Raw genomic sequence first — 20056 nt, forward strand, 5'->3', positions numbered from 1 at the left:
TTACATGTATATAATTATGTAAGTCGCCCCACAACACTTAGTTTAACCAAAAATCAAAACCAGCGACCTCTCTTAGTCTTATCTGTAATCATTGTCTACATTATCCTCCATAATGGCCGCATAGGAGGCTACAAAATGGTGTGATACAAGATTACCCCCCCCCCCAAAAAAAAGGCAACACATGTGACCACTGACTATTGACAGAGCGACAGAGCCAGTCGAGTTTTCCTCGAAGTCGTGTCAAAATACCAATGAAACTTCTGACGATAGGATGACATACCATCGATCAGTAATAAAAACAAAACAAAGCAAAACAAACAGGATTTCGTTTGCTCTTAATCGCTTTTCCAACACAAAAGACTGCATCTACACAGTGGTGAACCTCATTTTCCCCTTGCGTTGGAATTATCTCCAAACGATGCAAAATACCGCGGGGCGTCGAATCTATGTACACATGGGCTCATCAACCCCCCCCCCCTTTATTTTGTTGGTAAAAGCGAATAACAGCTACATTGTGCTGCATTTGAGATTATCCTTAGAAATCTAACAACGCGTAATAGCAAGTTACAGATATATGTATAAACAAGTTGAATGATCACTCAAGCCACCTATACAAGAAATTATACAGCAATCAATTGACTGAATTCTTTATTTTCTTGACAACTATGCATATTAGAAGGAAAGTTAGATTGTAAATTGGCCCTTTGGCGAATTAAAAATACGATAGCATTTTAAATAGTCCGCCATATGTATTACGGACATTGCTTCGCATTCTCATTTATGTTTTTAGTCGAAAATGTCATACAGCAGTCTTGCCTTTTTGAGCAAAGTTCTTTAATCATCCTTTAAAAAAAGAGCAGGAGCTATTTGCAACATTAATTCGTTGAAGAATCAGAACCTCTGCCTTATAATAGGCAGCAATATGTACAAGCACAACGGAAGACGAAATTTAAAAAAAAAAAAGATTATCTGAGCATTTTGCAAGAACATTACAAAGCAGTACGTGGCTTTACTCGTACATTCAGCACAAATGCTATTTAGTTAGAATGGACATAATTATAACTTCATCATACAAGAAATATAAAGCGACAACATTACAAAACAGCACGTGGCTTTACTCGTACATTCAGCACAAATGCTATTTAGTTAAAATGGACATAATTATAACAACTTCATCATATACAAGAAATATAAAGCGACGAAAATATTTGGCACCACCCTATCGATTCGTGTAACATTACAAATACACTGTAGTAAAAGATTGTCAGTTCATCTTTTCTTGTTCACACTATGCTAAACCAAATAGTTTGCCTATTTCGTGATCACTTTCATTAAGAAAAAAAAAAGAGAAACAATTAGCTATAGCAGTGGTACAAAAAGTTGCAAAAGAAGAAATGGTAATAGTTGTAGTAATAATAGTAATTGTAGTAGTAATGGTAGTAGAAAGTAGTAGTAATCATGACTGCAGTAATATTCGCATCTAAACACAATGGCACGACGGGTATCGACATCTATACAAACAATAATAACGACAGGAAGTATTTTATCAGAGCTTCATCAGAACTTCATCTTCCTGCTGCATACAAAACAAAACGGAATAGCACATGAATAACATAGACAGATGATTATAATACACAGTAAATCAAATAGATTGGTGCGTTACTTAAAAAAAAAAGAAAAATCAAAAAATCAAAAGTCTTAAAGCATGTACATGTATTTTATTGTTTGATTGAGATGATCATTCTTACTTTGAATTATAAAATCAATTTCGAATGGGCATTTAACCCTGCAAGCATCATTGACACAATTCAAATAATTTGAACGTTCCACTGTTTCTTACTCCCATATCCTCTCTCGCTCTTTTATACGGTGATACTGAGTAATCACAGAAACGACAAACAATCTTTTACCAATGTTCATATCTTTCTCTTGCTTTCTTCCACTTTTCTTGGCACACTACACACAGTCTCAAGAGCTAACATTTTCTATACTGCCATCCAGTTAACGCTGCGACACATTCGCGTGGTGGGCTTGCATCATGCTCATAACCAGCTCAGCGTCGTGAGGGAGTGTCATCGGGATGAGTTGGTGGACAACCGCCTGCTCTTGGTGCTGCTGCTGCTGCGGGGGCGGGGGATGAGGTATGGCATGGACAATTTGCTCCGTCACCGCCGTCGGTACGCCGTTCTCCTGCGTCGTCGTAGTCACTACGTGGGTGGCTACTTCCTGGTACCGCTCGACCTCGTGCTCCGCACCGTTCTGCTGGTGCTGCTGTTGTTGCTGCTGCTGTTGTTGCTGCTGCTGTTGCTGGTAGTGCTGCTCCGTGATGACGTGGCTCATGTCGCCCCCGGCAATGATCTGCTGTGTGACAGCCACGGGGGGAACGTTGTACGTGATCATTTCGTGGTGTTGCTGCTGGTTGTCACCTCCCTGCAAGAAGTGCACCTCACGCACTGTGATCTCGGCGCCCTGGGCGAGCCGGCTCAGAGCAGACGCCCCGATGGCTGCTTCTTCGCTTATTCCCTCGGTGAGAGCGATTCCATCGGTGTTGATAACTGACGAGACTGGTACCTACAACGGAAAAAATAAATTCAGACATAACAAAACAAACTTATAATGGGGAGGGAGGTTGACACACCAATTTCGCCAACACAGATTGAAACCACATGATGGCTGCAAAACAAAAAACGCTGAAATATTTGTTTGCTCCGAGTCCTACTTCGATGACAGCGAAGAGATTTCGAACTACTTCAGAGAGTAGTGACCAAAGAGTATAGAAGCACACGCACTATACTTTTTGGTCTTGACGCCTTGAAAACCCCACATTGATTCAAAATCATCAACCGGATCGGCACTTGCTCGGTAAAACATTTTCACTAAAGAGTAATAACAAATGTGGCAACAGTGGTCTACCATGCAATATTTCCACGTAAGAAAAATAAATGGACACAAAATACCATCGTTCTAAGACAAAATCATCTCATTTCAACAACACAGAATAAAACTCACTTAACTGACTCCAACCAAGATTTATTTGTCTCTCAGGGAACAGCGCATCACCATTAAGGGATGGTATAGTTCTGGTTGAGAAGGGGTTTCAGGTTTCAACTTTTGTCGAAGATATTTAGAAAATTTTAATAGGAAATATCAAAGTCCATCCGATAGTTATTCTACGTGGAATTCAAAGTTTATTTGATGAAAATCGGTCATTATTTTGTGGATTTTGAAATGGCCGAGATCGCAACTTTTATTAGGACCACTTCGTTTTACTTTGTTTTTAGACATCTCAGCCATTTCAAATGCGATTTTCATCACATAAACTTTGAATTCCTGTTAGAATTGTGGCTCTTTCACATTTCATATCAGTGGTTTCTAATTATCTCATAACAAAGTAAAAAGGGATAGTATAGTATTGGTTGAGGTGAGGATTCAGCTTTTAACTTTTTTGCAAAACACTCGTAAACCACTTCATGAAGGGCTAAAAAGCATACACTTCTAAAAGGATTTCAAAGTTTGCTTGAAGAAAATTGGCTTTTAAAATCAAATGGCTGAGATATCCAAAAACAAAAGCGAACCTAGTAAAAGGTGGGTCCCGCCTTTCATAGCCAAAGCTATACCATCCTTTTGAAAGAATATGATCATGTAAAACAGAACAACTTATCGACAGAAAGAGGGCAATAGGAGAAGAAGGACAAATGACTTATGGCATGGCTCACACTAACTTTTTTGTTTGGTGCCCCGATGGGGCCACCAAAATCCTAAATTTCAAATTTTTGGTGGCCCGAGAGAAAAATTTGGTGTCCCGAAAAAAAAAAACATTAAAAGTCCTTTTTTCTTTTTAAATGAGTCAAATATTTAAGTTTCATGATAGTAAGAATTAGAAGTTGGACATATCTACTCATAAATAAACTTCAACAAACTTGCAACACTCACTCTCAGGCACTCAATCAGTCCTTTTCATCCATCCTTTAAACAAATTTAACCGCTAATTTCCGGCGCAACAAGTTACGAATTTATTGACATACTTTTCAAAAACTTTTGGTGGCCCGAAGCGGGCTACAAAATTTGCCTTTTTTGAAATTTGGTGGCCCGACTTTCATTTTTGATGGCCCCGGGCCACCGGGCCACCGTTAGTGTCAGCCCTGCTTATGGAATGAACATACATTTATTCATGAAATGGATGTATTTATAAATGAAAGAACATAAAACAGATGATTGAACAAATAAATCTGTCCCTGGATTAGTGAATTAATGATCTCCTTACCTGAATGACGACATCCCCGTCCTTTATCACCTGCTCCTCAACTTCCTGCTCGACCGAAAGCTGCAGCGTGGCGGGCATGTCGTCGTAGCGCGTGCGATTCCGCTTGCCTCTCAATTTGGGCGGTCGGCCGCCGCTGTTTGACGAGAACCCACCTCGCTTTTTGAGGGTCGGCGCCTTGAGCGGTGCGGCGACCATGTGGCCCTCGGTGGAGATGACGCTGACGGGCTCGTCGGGCATTTTGTCGCCCAGCTCCTTGCGATGCGACTCCACGTGCTTCCACATGTTGCCGTGGTAGGACGAGGTCCAGCCACACACCTTGCACGTGTAGGGACGCACGCGGGCGTGCTTGCACATCACGTGCTCCGAGATGATCTTGTTTGTTGCACCTGGATATGCGACAGAATTTGAAAAGCTTGATTTCAAAAGATGCTGTAAAAAGTCCACTTTCAGTTAACCCTAACTAGACCGGGGGAGGGGGGGGGGGGGGGGGGGGGGGGGAGCGATGTATCGCTATCGCGAAAAGCTATCGCCGCGACGTTTCATGACTTTTTTCTTTCGAGTCTCTCGCATGTATCTTTTGACACCAAATTTGCGGGGTTCCGAAGTTGCGCATAAATATGTACGTGCATGTCAGACCAAAAATTGTACAATGTACAATTTCAATGCAAACTGTGCTTACAGGCAAATTTCATAAAAGCGTGATTATTTTGGTGTTTTATTGATTAAAATCAGTTAATAACATATTTCCTTGTTCGAAACAATGTCGCCGACACATTTCATCGAAAAAAACAATGAAAAACATAAAGTCGAAAAACAGAGAAATACATAAGAAATTAAAAAAAACAACAAAATGCTTAAGAATTTTTTTCTGATGGCACAATTTTTTTCTCTCACATTTGCTAAGGACACTAAAAAGAATATTTGAACAAAAAATGTGCCCGTTTTGAGCTTAATTTAGTGATTTACACCAAATTGTCTGATTTCATGCATCATTATGCATAAATTAGCATAATTTAGCATAAATGACAATTAAAAAAAATAACTTCACGGTACTTTAGATTACGTCATAGGCAATGTGTGTGCCAATTTTTTGCCGCGATCGCGCGGTCGGCGGCCGAAATCTAGAGGGGGGGGGGGGGGAGAACGTGGAGCCCCCCCCCCCCCCCCATCATCTACCTAAATAGCCCGGCCTAGTTAGGATTAAACTACGCAAAGAACACTTGGATTTGTTCATTTGTTGGTTACTTTGTGTCTTTAATGAGCTTCAAGCCATCACGCTGGGTGGAAAAGTTATGATGACTCACACTGTATTTTAGAAGGCATACGTACACAGCACTGGTACTGACTTTGATGGCGAGATAATTGACAATAGTCACTTCATATTTATTGAAAATGGACTTTTGCAGCTAAGCAATACCAAACAGGAAAAATGAATACTCCAATATTGGCTTACTAATTTCGTTGTGCTAAGTTTAAACAAAGTATTTGCAAAATGAGAGAAAAAGATAGCATGACAACTCTTTTGGTGTGTGTGTATAGCATTGTATTCATCCAAGAGAAGCAGAGTGATACCAGGAGGATACCTTCTTTTCACACGAGTTTCACTACACAACTTGCTGTCATGGTTGAAGATATCAGGTTCGTTTTGGGAAAAAACACAAACATATAATAGGACTCAAGTTTAGTGTTTTATATTTTGCCGCGTATTAGCTTGAATATTACCAGATATTTGATTTGATGGCAAATAGATTACCTCTAAAATCACACTCGGGGCACTTCAAGGGTTGCATCCCCTTGTGAGTGCGAATGTGCAGCAGCAGGTTGTTCCTGGTCTTGCTCGCGTAGGGGCAGATGTGGCACTTGAACTGTCGGTTCTCTATGTGGATTCGCATGTGGTACGTCAGGCTGGACTTCTTGCGACCGACGTAGTCGCACTGCGGGCAAGGATAGGTGGGCATCGGTCGTGCGTTTTCGTAGTCGCTGCCGTAGACCATGAGACCGTGATGAGAGCGAATGTGTTCCTGAGAAATACACGATTTATATGCAAACAGCAAGGACCATGGAAGAATAAGGCTATGTATTGCTGAGGACATATGGCTCTGCAAAGAGCTCTGTAGAATGATAATACGAGCAATGAATACGATTCCTACCCACTGCGATAATTTTAGTGACAAGGTTAATAAACATGATGGACTATTCTTGGATATACACGTACTTTTACGAATGAGTGCATGACAATGTCGGGTTATGGTAGAGCCATCTGGGAAAGTAGGGCTAAAACAGAAGAGCTACTGTAGATTCCCCAAATCCCCATGGGGAAAAATACCCACTTGTAACTACACTTCTCCTCACACTAGGGAGAGCGATCAAACAAGAAAAAGATTCAATGCGTTTCGATAGCAATAAGAATATAATCTTTCAAATGTAAGGACCACAGGTATTAAATCTCATTGAACGTTGTGTTCTTCGTTTTTATTTTCACACACACACACACACACACACACACACACAAAATGTTAAACCATTGCATACTGCGTTAACGGCTGTCATGGGGTTTTCCATAGTATGTCATGTGACTGACACCTGACCTCCTAAAATCTGCACTGCACTGAAAGCAAAAGGGTTAAAAAACAGAAACTTCAAGTTACATAAAGATTCATGGCTGTCATTAATTCTAACTTTGTCTATTTGATGAAAAGGGAAGAAAAAATATGATACAATTATGCGCCTGCTATACTATGTAACTTATCAAACTGAGCGCCCACCTTTAAAATTCCATTGTCTGCACATTTGTAGGAACACGCGAAGCAGGAGATATTCTTCTGATCATCCGGGGCGTGGTATCGACGCCAGTGCACCCGCAGATTATAGGCAGTGGTGGTACATGTGCCGCACTTGTCACACATGAAATCCTTGCTACCAGTGTGCACTAGGAGATGCTTCTTGAGGTCGTGGTAGCGATTGGTGGAGAACTGACAGGATTCACAACGGTGAAGGTGGAGCATTTTCTTGTGGTGCTCAGCTACGTGGTCGCGCATATCCTTATTTTCCTCCGCCGTAAAGGTGTCGCATTCCGTACAGGAGATCATACGCGCGTCGTCCCCCCGATAATGGGCGCTTCGATGCTCGTGGACGAGCTCTTCCGATTTGAATTTGGCACCGCAGATATCACAGAAGAAAGCGACATGATTGACGGCCCTGTTGATCTTCCGCTTAGCCTTGCCTGTGTCTTCCGTTTTAGGCTTCTTCTCTTCTAATTCTCCTCGCGCCAGCTTTGCCGCCTTGGTTGAGCCACGGGGGCGACCACGCTTCCGGACTTTCTTGAACTCCGCCTCGTAGATTCCTGTCTGGTCGTCATCCCGTTGAGAAGGCACTGCGGTGTCGGTATTCTGAGGATGTTCTGATTCTTTTTCTTCTGGAAGTTGTGATTCCTCAGAGTTTTGCCCAAAAGCTTCTTTCGAGGCGTCCTCTTCCTCTACGGCGGTGATGTATTTTGAGTATTTCTCCGAGTCAAAATCTTTCGATAGCAACTCTTCGTACAGCCGGGGACGGATATGCTTCCGGGTCACATGAATTTGAATTGCTTTACGATCAACGCGTGGAAAGCACATGGTGCATCCATCAGTGCCGCACACCAAGCGGCAGAAGGTAGGTACGTGTTGTTTGCGGTAATGGACCCTCATGTTCGTCCAGTGAGGGCACATAAACTCACACTCTGGGATGGGACACCTGTACCCTTCCAGGTTTGGAGAGTGACATTGGATGTGAACGTCATACTCAGACTGCATTAGTTGCTCTGTGCAGCGATTAACTGGGCACGATATAGGAACGATATGTCCATCTTGAAAGTGCGAGTACCACTCTGACATCCTATCCGAGACAATTTTCTCTACCACTGTGTCTGACAAGGGCAGTTCAGGAGGAGGTCTAGGGCACTTTTTCTCTGCCTTTGACTTTTTTGCCTTGTCGGCGGGCTTCTGTTTGCCCGAAATTTTTGTGGTGCGGCTACTTGGTCTGCCTTTCCGTTTAGCTTTTTCCTTCATTGCTAGCGGCAAAATTGCGGGAATCTTCTTCGTCATTGCTTTTTTCTTTTCGGGCAGCTGGTAGTCTTCATCATCATCCAAGATGAATCCGTCATCTTCGTATTCGTAGCGTAGAATGTGTCTCGGGATTGCTTTCTTTCTCCTTCTCATCCCCCGACCCAGCTGTTGTGGCTCTTCGTCCTCCTCTTTCGCATTGGCTTTCTCCTTACTTTCCTCACGAACTGGAGAGCTCTTTGCCGCTTTGGAGGTCTGTTTCTTTGGTCGTCCTCTTGTTTTGGGTGTAGGGACAGGTTCAGGCTTTGGAGATTCTTTCTCTTCATCCTTGTCGTTCTCTTCAACTGTCTCCTGGTCCTCTGGCTTGCTTCCACTGCCTTCACTGGTCGTCTTACCATCGTCTGGTTGGTGATCTTTGACCGGGGACACGTAAGCCTCCATGTGGTCAGTCAAGAAGTGGGAGCCAATTTCAGACTTGGTGGTCGCTGTGAAATTGCATACCATGCAGCGGAACTGGGAATCACTGGTTTCTTCGGTGGCACTCATCTTTGCAGGCTCGGTACATCAACCTGTATGATTGACAATCATGACCGAAAGAAAAACATACGTTTATGTGTCAGTACCCTGAACTTGACATTTTTAGATACAAAAGCATTTATAGATCACCTGTTCGACCATATTATGAGCGTTGATACTTATGAAGGTACGATAAATGAGCATGAGCTCTTTCGAGCAGTATACAAGTGTTGATCCGCTGAATCAGCAATGCATGAAAGCAGTCCCCCAATACAAGGTGCTATAAAGCGCATGCCCGAGGAAAGTGAAAATTAAAGTCGGACAAGGGTTTTCGAACAATGATTTAAAAAAAAATGCTTCCCTAATCGGGCGAGCAAAACGTTTTGAAGTCACCTTTTCCCTACAAACCCGCGACATCAACCACATAGAAGCCCAGAGATAATGACTGCAATGATGCAACGCATGCACTTTACAAATTTTTCTTCAGCAACTTCCCATCACTTATTGTCGTGATAGAGCCCCCGGCCAATGTAATGCGACGTCAACACTTGATCGAACCAAGTTTGTTTGTACTCCACTGTCTTTAAGCGTGCGTATCAACGTGTGTTGTTTAGTCAAATTGTGAATTATCAATACAACAGATTTTAAAAATTATTTTCTTATAATTTAGATTTTCTATTTGGGCAAGTAAAACTCATGTTCGGACAATCGTTCTGTAGTAATATGAAAATCGACATGCCCGACTGGGCAAAAAAAAACAAAAAAACAAAAATGAAGATATCACGATCGAATAATAACAAAAGAAAATAGCATACTGCAATATTGTATATAGTCAGTACAAGATTTTGGACAGATTCAGCAAATATTGACTGCTAGAACGTTTGATACTGTATATGACATTAACATTTTGCAAGGAAAAAAAAACCCCAACAAAACATGAGGCATGCAGAAGCTCAGAGTGTACGAAAGTTGTTACACGTTGAAGCAGTATATATCTCATTCATTCGACTTTTATACAAACCAGACATAATTATCTAAAACAAATTAGTGTGTATAACTATATAGCATACTGTGCAAGCCTATTCGAATCACGTCAATATCAAATCAATAAGCACGCATGCTCGCGCTCCATGTCATGATCATGTACACGGACATAACACAATGTCATCATAGGCGCCGGAAGTGGGGGGGCAGGGGGGGCGGCCGCCCCCCCAATCCAAAAAGTGGGGGGGCAAAACGCATTTTTGCCCCCCCAAAAAGCCCCCCTCCCAAAAAAAAAAAAATGAATAAACAAATAAATAAAAATAGACGAAATAAGATAGATATGTATATAAATGAATAAACGCGAAAAAACATAGCTACAAACGGCAGTTTTTGGACTGTAAAATGTCAAAATTTCCAAACTCGCTCGCTCCGCTCGCTCGCATTCAATCGCTATGCCATTCTCCTGATGTTGCTGCCAGTAATTGCCAGCAGTTGTGCCTGGGTCGCCCCCCCTTAATTTCCAAAGCGAAAAAAAAAATATAGCTACAAACGGCAGTTTGGGGACTGTAAAATGTCAAAATTAATCGTCAAATTTATTCGTTATGCCATTTTCCTAACGTTGCAGCCAGTAATTACCAGCAGTTGAGCCCGGTGCGCCTCCCCCTTAATTTCCAAAGCGAAAAATATAGCTACAACGGCAGTTTTTGTACTGTAGAATGTCAACATTTTCAAGCTCGCTCGCTTCGCTTACTCGCATTGAATCATTATGCCATTCTCCTAATGTTGCTGCCAGTAATTGCCAGCAGTTGCGCCCGATGCGCCCCCCATTAATTTCCAAAGCGAAAGATACAGCTACAAACGCCAGTTTGGGGATTGTAGAATGTCAAAATTTTCAAGCTCGCTCGCTTCGCTCGCTCGCATTGAATGGTTATGCCATTCTCCTAATGTTGCTGCCAGTAATTGCCAGCAGTTGCGCCCGATGCGCCCCCATTAATTTCTAAAGCGAAAGATATAGCTACAAACGCCAGTTTGGTCACTGTAGAATGTCAAAATTTTCAAGCTCGCTCGCTTCGCTCGCTCGCATTGAATGGTTATGCCATTCTCCTAATGTTGCTGCCAGTAATTGCCAGCAGTTGCGCCCGATGCGCCCCCATTAATTTCTAAAGCGAAAGATATAGCTACAAACGCCAGTTTGGTCACTGTAGAATGTCAAAATTTTCAAGCTCGCTCGCTTCGCTCGCTCGCATTGAATGGTTATGCCATTCTCCTAATGTTGCCGCCAGTAATTGCCAGCAGTTGCGCCCGATGCCCCCCCTTAATTTCCAAAGCGAAAGATATAGCTACAAACGGCAGTTTTTGGACTGTAAAATGCCAAAATTTTCAAGCTCTCTCGCTCCGCTCGCTCGCATTTTATTGTTATGCAATTCTCCTGATGTTGCTGACAGTATATAATTTGTCGTTTCACACCGTCATTCCATAATCCATGTAAGGAAAACTTACAATGTTGCTCAATGACTGCGTTGTTGAATGTATCAAATTCCGTAATGTATTGTAGACCCATTATTGCGCACGCACACATGCACCAGCATACACACCGTCAAAATTACTTTTCCACAAGGTGCCCACCCCCAATGTTTCGACCCATCGTACGCCACTTTATATATATATATATATATATATATATACACACACACACACACACACACACACACATATATATATATATATATATATATATAGATGTGTGTGTGTGTGTGTGTGTGTGTGTATGTGTATATATTGTGTAACATATGTATGGTCTATCGTGAGCCCCCTCCAATATTTGCCCCCCCAATCCAAAACTGCTTCCGGCGCGCCTGAATGTCATACACATGTACTAGTAATACAAGTTTATATTGATGGTTGGTTTAGCACACTTAAGATCTAAACTCCAAAAGAAGTTCACAGTCACAATAGTTAAATAATAATTACAACTCTCAAAGGGTATCATTGCAATGCCATGAACAGTCTGAGATGATTAATAAAGGCCTAATTCATGAATTCTCTTAAAACAAGGTAATCTTGAAAAATTGTTGGCAAGCTATGGGAATTCATGAGAAGGGACTATAGTACACGTCCGATTTGCACAATGTGCTTGTGAGCTATGACAACATTCCGTCAATACACAATTGGCGAACCTTAAGTAATTATGCTATGTTAACCCTTAAAAGGCCGGGGGTTGAATCACCCCCCCCCCCCCCCCCCCCACGGACATTTTTCACATCCCGCCGGTTAGTCCATGGGCCAGGCCAGATATTGGTACCACCTGAGGTGGCAAAACCTTTTTGGTGTCATTTTGTTTGTCGGGCATAGATATGCTTATCAAGCTATGATAGCATTTCCAAATGAGTAGCTTAGTCATAATAAATGAATTTCAAACCAATTTGGTCTCGTTGTTATATCCCTATACTTCTGAATCGAGACCAACCGCTTTACAAAGAAGAGCACTGTCTTCTGTATGTTCATATACGTGTTCTGTTGTAAACGCGGTGCGCTTAGTCTTTATTCAAGGCAGCGAAGGGAATGTCCAAGGGTTATGATGTCCACAGCGCTTAGTCTAATATTCAAGACGGCGAAGGAAATATCCAAAGCTTATAATACATTGTATATCCCTTTATCTAAAAACAACAACAACAAAAAAGCAATTCCTCGTGAATTTTACCGTATTTTTCAATTATTTATCATTTTCCGGTGAAAACGCTACGGTGAAAACGCTAATACCACGCCAATGTCGCTTTATTTCCATCAAACTATGAAAGATAATGCAAAAACAATGTACCGGTACACTACAATACATTATAATAAATAATGTTGTAAATGAACAGAGTGATTTTTGTTTCAAACTGATGTATTTGTTGAGAGGGTGGTATAAAAACAGTATAGATAATCCCTTATATTAGGAACTTTGGATATGATAACGGTACATTGGTCTAGATAAAGACTAAGCGCACCGCATGACAGCTGTGGACATCATAACCCTTTGGATATTCCCTTCGCTGCCTTGAAGAAAGACTAAGCGCACCGCGTTTACAACAGAACACCTGTGGACATACAGAAGGTATTGCTCTTCTTTGTATAGCGGTTTAGTTTCGATTCAGAAGTATAGGGATATAAAAACGAAACCAAATTGGTTAAAAATTCATTTATTATGACTAAGCTACTCATTTGGAAATGCTATCATAGCTTGATAAGCATATCTATGTCCGACAAACAAAATGACACCAAAAAGGTTTTGCCACCTCAGGTGATACCAATAACCCATTTTCGGGTCTTGGCCCATGGACTAGGTCGAAATGTTTGACCGCGCACCATTTGCTGACTTTTTTTAGTTTCAAGTTTAGCACATCTTTTGACACCATTTTCGCGAAAATCGCGCATACCGTTACGACGCTGCACGACCTTCTAGACAAACTGTACCTGTACATGCCTGTCAGACCAAAATGGCTGAAAAACGTAATTTTGTGTATAAAGTCTATGCAAATGGAGTTTTCTCGCCTTATTATTTTCACTTTCATAGGCTGAAAACAATTAATTGTAGCATAATTATGCTTGAAAAGGGTTCTGTCATAAATTTGTGAAAAAAAATGATAAATCAAAAGGTCGAAAAACAAAGAAATAGGCCTACATAAGAAATTCATAAAACAATAAAATACATAAGAAAGTAAAGTTTGATACCACATTTTTTTCGAGTACATTTAGGGATGCTACAAAGAACGTTATCACCGAAAATTTGTTACTGTCTGATTTACAGAAAAAAAATAATGATTTTATGCACATATTATTATTAGCAAAAAAAATTAATGATTTTATGCACATATTATTAGCAAAAAAAAATTAATGATTTTATGCACATATTATTAGCAAAAAAAATAATTAACATAATTAACATTTCCATTTCTTTTTGTATAGTTTATGAGTAGATTACGCCACATGTAATGCACGTGCAAATTTTCACGCATCAGCATGGCGATGGGGGGGGGGGGGGGGGGGTTGAATCAATTAACCCTCCCCCGGCCACAGAACATCCCCCAAAAAGCCCGGCCTGGTTAGGATTATGTATTTGATTGCAATATTCGCAGCTCTATTTGATATTTTGACATATTAATTTGACAAATTTGAGAGGGGGCTTTAATCCCCATGCCCCTCCGATGATAAAATCCCCTGTCGGATACATTGGGCTGGGTATAGGGACTACCTACTTGTATAGGGTCTAATCAAATTTTCAAACCAGCCTATACACTTATAACTGAAACGTGGACAAATATGGAGCTGGCATAACTTTATGACAGACGTCTATGAGCTCTAGATGAAAGCAGTACACGAATACGTATACTAAGAATTGCTCTCTCATATTAAAGTTAACAAATCTACAGTAATTAGTTTACACGCGCTGAGAGCCGCCATAGGCCCTATAGTTGACACTTATTTTTGTTTTGTTTTGCTTTTTTATCAAAAATGCATCATCTGGTGATTGGTTCAAAGAGTTTCACACGGTGATGTCATGTGTTTTCAACTACTGTAAAAGTGGATATTTTCACGTGACTAATTTCGCGTGTTTCAATTCCGCGGAATCAAAACATCAGCTACGGTACTGGAACATACAATCAGGCCTATAAATGCAGACCAGGGAGGTGACGATTTTGCCTCACCTCCCTGCACAGACACAATTAAACACTAAACAGTACAATGCACGGCTACTGAGCGATGGTTGGTTCCCACATCTCTGGTTCCATGGTTGCAGGGTAGAGCAATTACCCCATGGACAATTACCCCAGACCCTTCCCCGACCCTAATCCTAACCTTATCCTAACCACAACCAGGATTATAATAGGTTCAGGATTAGGGTTAAAATCTTTACTCGAAGTAATTAGCTGGGAGTTATTGTCCTGGAGGTAATTGCCCCAACACTTCCCTGGTTGGCTGGCTACGACACTTTTCTGCCCTACGATTCACTGGAGAACATCAATGAGCTAGGAATCATGATCATCATTTAACAGGTTCACCAACACATCTGAGAGAAATTTTGTAAATTCAGCATGTTTTGTTCAACGTATGCCGTGTGTAGATTTGTTCTACAATGTACTACCAATTATATTAGTCAGCCCTACTGGTACATGTACCTACAACTGAACTTGAGCGCATGAGCTTGATGAGCGGTAGCACCATGGGAAGTGGTCTCTCTCCCACCTCCCTGGTATTACACTAAAGTGGAAGATCTTTGGTAGCATTTTCAGCAGGGAAGCACAAGGTGAGCTTGCCTCCGCCCCCAACAGAGAGTGCAGTGGATCCTGATACAAATCTCTTTTTAGCTCTAAAAGCATATTGATAAATTGTGTAGATGTAGGTTACATGTCGAGCTACTACTTTTAGTGGTGTGACAACACCACTACTGTACTAGGCTACTACAAGTACAAACAAATTAGTTTCCCGGCCTACAACGGTATTTTGAGTAAACACCACACGTATTTCTCAACAGTGAAGAGGTAATGTAATGAGCTAGTCGGCTACCTAAGTAAAGGCACTACCGCCGAATAACAGCCTACGACCACAGGTTAGACCATGGGCCATGGCCGTGGGTACCGACGCGACGGTGGTGTGTGGACGGGTACGGGTACGATTGACCGACCCTCGCAACTGCGGGTATGCATGTCACTTCCTCGCAGTAAGCTCCCACACCTGGACTGCATAGGCAGTTTGCATGCCATGCACAAATTATTTACGCATTGTACAGTCGGTACGTTGTAATTCTATAGACTCTCATCAAGCCGCCATTTTGAGCGCCTTTGCTCGAACGCCAAATTTTACATTGATATTGCGACGTAAATCCCGCGTATGCATAAGAAAGGACCATACACATATCACACTGTAAGATCACTTCGACTCATACTACTACTTACCTCTGCTGGAAACAAAGAAAATATGTCGATTTCCCGGAGGAAAGGTACTGGTGTGCAGTACCTTCAGATTCAATATAGACTAAGCTGTGCTGTTATTAGCCTTGATTACAGACGCGCTGTCCACCCTCACAACTGTACGCATACGTATGCTGCAGTGTGTGTTTTTGTGTGTGGTGGTGCGTGCATTGTGTATTATGTTGATGCTAGTAGTACACGTGTGTGTGTGTGCGTGTGTTGTGCATACCGTGTGGCACACACACGCGAGACCAATATGCTTTGTATCCACGTTTATGTACTAGTACGTGAAACCTCATGTGCTGGCCGCGTGGGTGACGCTTTATGGAGGTGTCTCTTTCCCACCTCTCTGGCTGGTTGAAGGGTGCTGCGGAGGAAGGCATTGGTGTTCGTAAATGTGTGTGTGTGTGTGTGTGTGTGTGTGTGTGCACACCCCCCCCCTGCCCCGCGGGGGAAGGGGTAGGGTGACGCGGAATTCGACTGGGTCTTGACCACAGAACAGAGGTCTTAACATGCATTACTGACGGCGTGCAAGAAGTTGTAAACGCTGTAAGAGCAAAACGGTACAGAGATAACTTCCCAGACCGCGAAAGAAGACAATCATTTGGACATTGAGTAATTCAGAAAGTGGGCCAGGAAATGGGGGGGGGGGGGGGGGGGGGGTACGGATTCAATGCTAATACACTTTGTATATATTATTCAATTGAGATCAGATCAATCACAAAGATACATTTACATGAAACACAATAGCTATACAGAGATATGAGGACAATGTCCCCGGAAGTTACTTGTGTTGAGATGCTCGTAAAGCTATACATGTACTTTATAATATTATAACAGATACAAGTATTATATAGTATACACAACAATACACCGAAGAAGAATCGGAAAAGAAAAAAAAAATAAGCAAGATGCAGGTTCACAGACGCCACAAAGATAAAAAAAGAAAAAAGATAAGAGTGTTACGCCCTTCATTATGACTGTTATCAACCCTGGATCAACCATTCCGGCAAATCGTACTTTTTACAGTGTACAACTGTATTATGGTAACAGGTATTTCTTAGATCTGCTTTTAAATAAATTCATAGATAAGGCACTGTGGTAATATGCAGGGGTAGTAAGTTCCACAGTTTTGGTCCTGTGAAAAACATTACTGGTATAATGTCTCGCAAGATGTAGACAAGCCGATGAATCGTGTGCTGTCATCACGAAAACTCTTATATTGAGGGGGAAAGCTCTCTAAAACAGGATGCTCTGGTTTTGTTAATAGTTTTGTACACAAAAACACCTTGTTGAAAAAGTAATATATCATGAATTGCCATAAGCCTCATTTCATGATAATTCATTGTTCAACATTAAAAAATAGGTCAACTCTAAAGAAATGCATCAAGAAGTAGGCCTATTAATCGAACAATCTTTATTTTACAGATATTTTTCTTTTCGGGTTTTTTTCAAGGTGCGACTCGCATAATGGACCATATTTTTTTTTTCGTATTCTGAATATATGAGTATTACAGTTTAGAGTTTCGCATGAACAGCGAAATTTTGATTGAAATCGATTACAGCAAAAACAAAGGATCTATATGGGATTGTGGCGATTCCGGTGATTTAATTAAGTACATTGTACATGTATTTGTATTCGTTGAAGGTAGGCCTACATCCGCCGAAGTTGATAATGTAATGAAGCCATCAAACATCAACCCTGTGATATTGGCTCTATCAGAGGGCAGGGCCCTCTGGTGACCAGTGCATGGCAACACTATTAAAAGGCTACCCTTGATGAATAAGACATTATTATTATTATTATTATTATTATTATTATTATTATTATTATTATTATTATTGTTGTTACTATTATTGACTTGCAAACGCGAGCTTCACCTCGATCATTCGTACTATAAAAAAAAATAGTTGAAAAAGAACTTAAATCCTTCAGATGACATCACTTTGGAATTATGATGAAGCATACGCAATTCGATCTAGATTTTTCTTGGCATGAGTTTGCAGGCATCGCTATTTTCTCGAAAGATAAAGGATGTTGCAAGATCACAGCCCACCCTTTAATTATTAGAAACACTTGACGGACTGTATCTTCCCGAACAAGCTATCGATCAAAACAGCTCGAACATCCCTTCCTTGACTCTCTTGAGCTTTTACCGATGGGACCACTGCGAGTGACGAAAAGAAATAATAGGCCTATATACATTTATATCTGATATCAGCCTGTCACATTTCAATTTCTTGCTATGCATTGGTCTGAACACAACATCCACATTTGGTTTGCATGAAATGTATCAAAAGATGACGCAATTTTAATCATCATCGATTCAGCCAAGCATGTAATGATGCGAAGTGATTGCGAATGATATCTCCCCTTTTATTTCGTTCAAGGAAGGACACGAAGACTAGAGTTTTGTGCAAACTAATTGGTGACGAGATCTGGAGATAGGAAGGCAACATCGTTCCCTCATCTATTTTGCATAATGTGTTCATGACTGTTTCACTGGTTCGTAGAATTACATGTACGTAAAACTTCAAATCTTGATAACGTATAGCCCTTCGGTTTTAGCCCTGCATGCTCTTCCAGATGGCTCTGCCACACTTGTTTTATTACAAGTACACCAGACTAACATTATCATAATATACCCGTTTCCCGAAGCGTGTCCAGAAGTGTATCGTGTTTATTACACCTTGTCCCCAAATTAATGCAGTGATGGGCAGGATTAGTATCCTTTTATTCTTCATCATCTTCTTCTTTTTCTTCTTTCCTTCCTTCCTTCCCCTTTCCCAACCTTCCTTACTTTCCTTTTAGAGCTCTTTGCAGAGCTATACACCCACTACACCACTTATTCTTCCGTATACAGTACTCTCTGTCTACTTTATTATCTGGAACAATGTCACTCGCTCTCGTCACGACCTCATGATCTACTGTGTACAACAATATACGACAACGCGCGACGTTCTTGTTTTTAACCCTTTCTGTACCGATGATTCGATTGTGCACAAATTTTACACACATCAATGGACGGGAAATCTTTGCGGTACGCAGAGTGCTACTTGTAATCAACTGTGATAGGTGAAACCATCAGGTTTATTTGAGTTTGCTCTTTTTTTATTCTCTCCAACTTGAATATGGAAAAGACAGTTACATAGTAGGCCTACATTATCACGCGCAGTTCAAAATCAGACACTTTACAGTAGCTGTAGCTCGATTGATGCAGTGAGAAGCGAAATTAAAGCCCCCCCCCCCCCCATAACACACACATATGTATGTCTTTGTTTTTCCTACATCCTAAGTCCATTAGAAAATCGTTCTTGGTGTCATCAACATTAAAGTCAACGGAAATAAGCACAACAAAGCATCTTGCCGTATACATAGCCATGCATGTGCACCAGCTCACAATAGCAATAAAGGTTTCATGCTGTACAACACAACTCAACTTCGTGCCCTTATACTATTAATCCCTGGAACTTTTTTGTTTTTCTCAACACAGTAGTAACTATCTTACTGTCATACTGAGATATAGTTCAATGAGATCTGTCCGGCTATTGTGAGTTTGTGCATTAGTCTAACATGAGGCCTTTAAAATGCTCATTTCCAAAGCTGACTTTACACTAAAAGATGAATATCATGCAAGGCACAAAAGTTGCTTTTTCAGGGACAAAATTTGAGTGTAAAAATGCCAAATTAATGCTATCAAAACAGCGCTACATATTTTGATCAAACAGTTCAAGAATTTGTGATTATGCATTGGCAAAAGCAGCATTGAACATGCAAGGGATAACAGGGTACCTTGAAACAACAACAACAACAACAACAACAGCAGCAAAACAACAACAACAACAACAAGAACTGACAACTTTTACCCGCATTTCGACAACACAAGAAAATGTATTCGAACGCAGTTGGCTTTAATTTCACTCATCATTCAATGCGATATACACAAGTCATATGCGGGTTTTACATTTATGATAGTAACTGATCTGTTGCCATGAATATGATCGTCATTATTTCGTACTTTTCAGAGAGCACTCAATGGGTATAATGTGTCACGCTGAATGTATGCTATATATCTACATGGACTGCAAAGATCACATCTCTATCATAGGAACGCGAATTCCTAGGCCATTCCGTGAAAATCTACGGAAAGCGGAAAGCGCAAATGACTGGTAAATTCGTAAGTTAAAAGAATATTGTGGAATGGTTCTATATCCCAAGTCACTTTGATCTTGACCCTGACTATGATTCAATGAGGCAAAAATTTCATATTAGAGTATTTTATTTGTATCGTTATATCGTTATT

At 41.0% G+C, this 20056-nt stretch overlaps 1 protein-coding gene across 1 annotated transcript; it reads right to left on the reverse strand.

The window, feature by feature from the left end:
• Positions 1-1808: 1808 nt before the first annotated feature.
• Positions 1809-15862, reverse strand: LOC139721475 (uncharacterized). Its single transcript, XM_071632792.1, has 5 exons — positions 15738-15862; positions 7030-8870; positions 6018-6285; positions 4265-4650; positions 1809-2571 (listed from the first exon to the last, which is right to left on the reverse strand). Exons 2-5 carry the CDS (start codon positions 8845-8847, stop codon positions 2002-2004), a joined length of 3042 nt encoding a protein of 1013 aa, XP_071488893.1. The 5' UTR covers positions 8848-8870; positions 15738-15862; the 3' UTR covers positions 1809-2001.
• Positions 15863-20056: the final 4194 nt, after the last annotated feature.

Source organism: Diadema antillarum, unplaced genomic scaffold (genome assembly GCF_040938485.1).
Source record: "Diadema antillarum isolate AM-2024a unplaced genomic scaffold, OU_Dant_1.0 scf00000143, whole genome shotgun sequence".
Taxonomy (NCBI): Eukaryota; Metazoa; Echinodermata; class Echinoidea; order Diadematoida; family Diadematidae; genus Diadema; species Diadema antillarum.